This window comes from Dendroctonus ponderosae, unplaced genomic scaffold, assembly GCF_020466585.1.
Source record: "Dendroctonus ponderosae isolate FM_Combo_2020 unplaced genomic scaffold, Dpon_F_20191213v2 Dpon_F_20191213_10, whole genome shotgun sequence".
Taxonomy (NCBI): Eukaryota; Metazoa; Arthropoda; class Insecta; order Coleoptera; family Curculionidae; genus Dendroctonus; species Dendroctonus ponderosae.
Window position 1 is genome coordinate 552,058 of NW_026017111.1, and position 3,833 is coordinate 555,890.

The following is a 3,833-nucleotide window of genomic DNA, read 5'->3' on the forward strand; positions in this document are numbered from 1 at the left end:
TTTTAGGTCTTTGCCTTCTTGAAACCGTAAATTTGTCTTTCGAGAGACAAATTTACGGTTTCAAGAAGGCAAAGACCTAAAAGAACGTTGATTTTTACCAATCATGAGTTTGTGTAAATTTTAAATCTGATGATGGCGCTGTTGTCTCGCCGAAACGTAATGAAATGAACGATTTTACGTCACACTTTGACTGAGAGCCAGGAAATATAAGAATATCAATTTTATTTATAATAGCAGATTTTCGTAACGTGTTTTGCGCAACAATGCCGGTTTATTCCTACAATCTACTGGCGACTTAAGCCCATGTCCCATGCATCCGTTTGTACGATGATACGGAAGTGTTTCTATTGGTTGGACGAATTGACAGATCTCCAACCAATAGAAACACTTTCGTACCATCGTATCATCGTACAAACGGATGCATGGGACACGGGCTTTATGCTTACCTTCTGAAAACAGCTGCGATGGTCATGTTGAAGAACGATCTGTAAACAATGCTTATTTAAAAAGAGGTTGAATAGGGCGCAGCCAAGGAAGCCCTTGAGTGGGCCGAGTAGGAATTCTTAGGACTGCGCTCTGTTATAATTAAAAATCTGTCCTTTTGAGGCTTGTCGGGCTGATTTATTTTGGCTCTTTAATTTCCTATTAATCAATCATCAATAACTAAGTGATTTTAATGAGTTTGGGTCACAGTTAATGCAAAATTTGGCACGACCTATAAAACATTCCTTCAACAGGAGATAACAGTCGAGCGAACACTCGGAAAGGATTTACTAGATATTTCAGATACTTACAATCATCTACTCTGAATCACTATTTGCACCGGAAAATAATTAACGTGCTGTGTAACACGTGGACTTTTGTGGTCTGGAAGCGCTTCAGTGCTAACTGGACTCATCAATGTCCACAGCAATCGGTTCTAATCACAAAGCGGGTGCATAAACAACACGAATTATTTCGTTCCATTAACGTCGGTTGATGATAAACAACACGGGTGACGAAACGTATTTTTGCTGCAAAAACCACTCCTAAGCAATTGGACGACGTTAATGCATGTATGTGTGTATTAGCACATCAGTTAACCGTAGAAAAAAAAGAAAAGTAAATTTCCAATGAGTGATAACAGAGAATGCGGACTCTGGGGCGAAGGACTAGTTTTATTCGTTTTAGCCTCTCCATAATGGTGGAGGCACCTACGTGCTATCCTTCAGCACTTTTCTTCCCATAGATAGAGGTGTGAAGGTGCTTTTGCTGGGCGGAGGGTTCAGTTTGCTGGTAATGTAGACGAAGGGCTCGTTCAAAGTCGATCTTTGCATCGCAGATACGATAAAATGTCGGGTTTTCTCTCGGTTGCACCAGTCGCTCGCGCGATTTACCACCGAATCTGCGGAATTTGTTGCGTCTTTGGTTCGATTACCGATCACAATCACAGTCACCTGAAAGTGGAGATTTTATTCAGAATGGTTCAAAGGTTTGAATTTGAGTTTCTACTGGCTAAGTTCTTTAATGGATGGGTTCTCTCGCGCAGAAAATCTCGATTACACACGTTCTAAACCTACTGCACAAGCCTTACCTCCTTCTTGTCCTTGTTCTTATCCACGTCCTTTTTAATGGACATGAGAGCCTCCAACGAATTGGGCTTCTCCGTGTCATAGACCAGAATATACCCATCAGCCAGGACCAAGTAGTGCCTCAAAAGCTGCTGGCTGGTAGTTCCATTCGCTGTTGCAGTTTGCGAGCTTTCAATCCCCGCTGTATCATAGAACCTCACCTTCTCCCTCACTCCTTTGTCCGATTCGATGTTGGCCACGTAAATGTCCTCAATGGTCGGGTGGAGCTCCTTCAAAGGCCCCCATTAAACCAGGCAAAGCCCCCGTGAGCCCCACTTACCGATTGCTGCGTGATGTTGCCATAAATGGCCTGCTCTAAAATGGCGGTTTTGCCCACACCCTTCATGCCGCAAACGACCACTTTGCATGTTTTTCCCATGGTTTTTTCATGTGGGGAATGAGGGAAATCCAAAAATTGGCAAATGGAAATGTGGGGTTAGGCTTGATGTTTGTCAACAACCTTGTCCGGAAGTCTGACAAGCGTGACAACCTGTAGAAAGTTGGTCTGGGTGCTGATGACGTCATGCTCGAGGCATCAGTGATGTTTCTTGCAGAGTGTGTCCAAAGGCCACCACATATTTTCAACTTACCTCAATTCAAAACTGGAAAAATTACCGTGGAACACTGTTAAAGGGTCTATAGGGCTTCAGTTATTTATGATAATTTTATTAATAAGTTTTTAAAGCGATTGGAGTTGAATTATCTGCTTGTAACCAGGACCATTTTATGAAAGCATCTGTTTTTCTTCTAAAGTTTTAATTAATTTATTTGCTGGTCAGTGCCCTGGATAGGTTTAAAAATGGTTTTTTCCTGTCGTTTTTGTGCCCGGATCACGTGCCCAGCCCAAAGAGCGGGCCTGGGAGCTTATAAAAATACATATATTTATATTTAATGCAAATGATCAAATCACAGAGTAGACGACCAAATTGAGGCGTTCAACTGCATAAGAGCGAGGCATTAGACCTAATCAAGTATAGTGAAAAACGGTGTCAACTGACCCAACGGGCGTCGCGGCGCCTTTTCCCAACACCGTCTCGGACCGGTAATTTATCGTTAAGCGTCGGGGCCCGAAGGCCCCCTAAATTTACATAATACCCGATTCTGTACTCAATTCGCACTGATGAATGAGATTTGCCATACTGGTCCGGGCACACTTTCCGGATTAAATTTGCATCGTTTGCTCGAGGCCCCGGTCCAGACCAAGACATAACAATCCAGAATTGAATGCGGCCAGTGCGGAAAGTGTGATTCTGGAAAATTGTAGTTTTCATGCTCATAGTCTAGATGGCTGGACCAAAACTGGAAACCCGTTTTGAAGGATTCCGGTACGGAAAATTGCGTAAATCGCACACTAACCGGATCATCAAGGCGGCAGTTTTTCGGCGATCTGCAGATGACAACCGATCAAAACAGTCTTTATTGTGCAGAGAATCGTGGACGGCGACGCTGCCTTTCATTTATTAGCAAACAAACGAGCTCGACAGTCCGTGAAAAATAACTTTCGTCAATATTTTGGTTTATCACATGTAGAAACAGGGCTGGGCTTTTTTGGTTCATCCTTTGTCGGCTGCCAATTGGCTTGATGTTGTGGAGAAAGTGGCCAGTTGTCCTACATAACATACAAAAACGTCATGAAATCATCCCTACGCGAAGAAGATTATTTTGAAAAGAATTTAGTCCCTAGAACAGCTCCAAAATTCTCATTCTACATAGAATTCGTTTTGGCATCGTTGGATAGAGATTCCGCCCTTGTAAGGAAGCTTTTAAGTGCTTGAGAAAGCTACAAGAAGTTTACTAATTTATGAAAAATGCGTAAAACCGTCTCCGGCCTGGTCTGAATCAACAGTTTTCTTCGATGATCGAGTAAAACAGCGTGTCGACGGCACAAGAAGATTCCTATGCTGGAAGTGCTCGAGTCGCAGCTGAGACTTGGAAAACCAGACACGAAGAAAATTAGAATTCTTATAGAGAAAAATTAACTGAAGACTCGAATGAGAAAATAGTGCTTAAAGACAGTGAATAGATAAAGAACATAAAATAGCGACTGAAGAAAGTGAGGGGCACAGAACTGGAAAAATCCAGCTGGTGAAGATTATATTGAAATCAAATTAATTCCTGGGTTTCAGTCATTTATTGTCTCAATTTATCAATCAAAATACGTTTCGGTGTATTTTTCCACCATCATCAGTTTTTATGTGTAGCGTTGTTGCTGCTTTAAGCCTT

At 42.2% G+C, this 3,833-nt stretch overlaps 2 protein-coding genes across 4 annotated transcripts in view; both read right to left on the bottom strand.

Moving 5' to 3' along the window:
* LOC109533666 (phosphoenolpyruvate carboxykinase [GTP]) overlaps positions 1 to 903 on the bottom strand; it is an 8,719-nt gene extending 7,816 nt beyond the window's left edge. Inside the window, exons 1-2 of one of the 2 annotated variants that reach the window (XM_019899042.2) lie at positions 795 to 903; positions 447 to 485 (exon numbers count right to left, since the gene is read on the bottom strand). In XM_019899042.2, the coding sequence (XP_019754601.2) occupies positions 447 to 485; positions 795 to 800 (45 nt within the window). In that variant the 5' untranslated portion in view covers positions 801 to 903. The remainder of the gene's footprint in view (positions 1 to 446; positions 486 to 794) is intronic. The other variant, XM_048661941.1, reaches the window with a different exon arrangement.
* Positions 904 to 1,137: 234 nt separating this feature from the next.
* On the bottom strand, positions 1,138 to 2,103 carry LOC109533667 (NF-kappa-B inhibitor-interacting Ras-like protein). 2 transcript variants are annotated; one of them, XM_019899043.2, is made up of 3 exons: positions 1,891 to 2,103; positions 1,574 to 1,840; positions 1,138 to 1,436 (listed from the first exon to the last, which is right to left on the bottom strand). In XM_019899043.2, the coding sequence occupies exons 1-3, from the start codon at positions 1,987 to 1,989 to the stop codon at positions 1,194 to 1,196; spliced, it is 609 nt and encodes a 202-aa protein (XP_019754602.1). In that variant the 5' UTR covers positions 1,990 to 2,103; the 3' UTR covers positions 1,138 to 1,193. The 2 variants fall into 2 exon arrangements, with proteins under 2 accessions (XP_019754602.1, XP_019754603.1); XM_019899044.2 differs by having other exon boundaries at positions 1,574 to 1,837; positions 1,891 to 2,094.
* Between the last annotated feature and the right edge of the window lie 1,730 nt (positions 2,104 to 3,833).

What these genes read in the sequence shown, in the direction of transcription:
- LOC109533667 (XM_019899043.2), bottom strand. Translation starts at nt 1,989, where the DNA reads ATGGGAAAAACATGCAAAGTGGTCGTTTGCGGCATGAAGGGTGTGGGC. An exon ending in GCAACATCACGCAGCAATCG is followed by an intron (nt 1,841 to 1,890) that starts GTAAGTGGGGCT and finishes GGGCCTTTGAAG; the next exon opens with GAGCTCCACCCGACCATTGA. An exon ending in AGAACAAGGACAAGAAGGAG is followed by an intron (nt 1,437 to 1,573) that starts GTAAGGCTTGTG and finishes CTCCACTTTCAG; the next exon opens with GTGACTGTGATTGTGATCGG.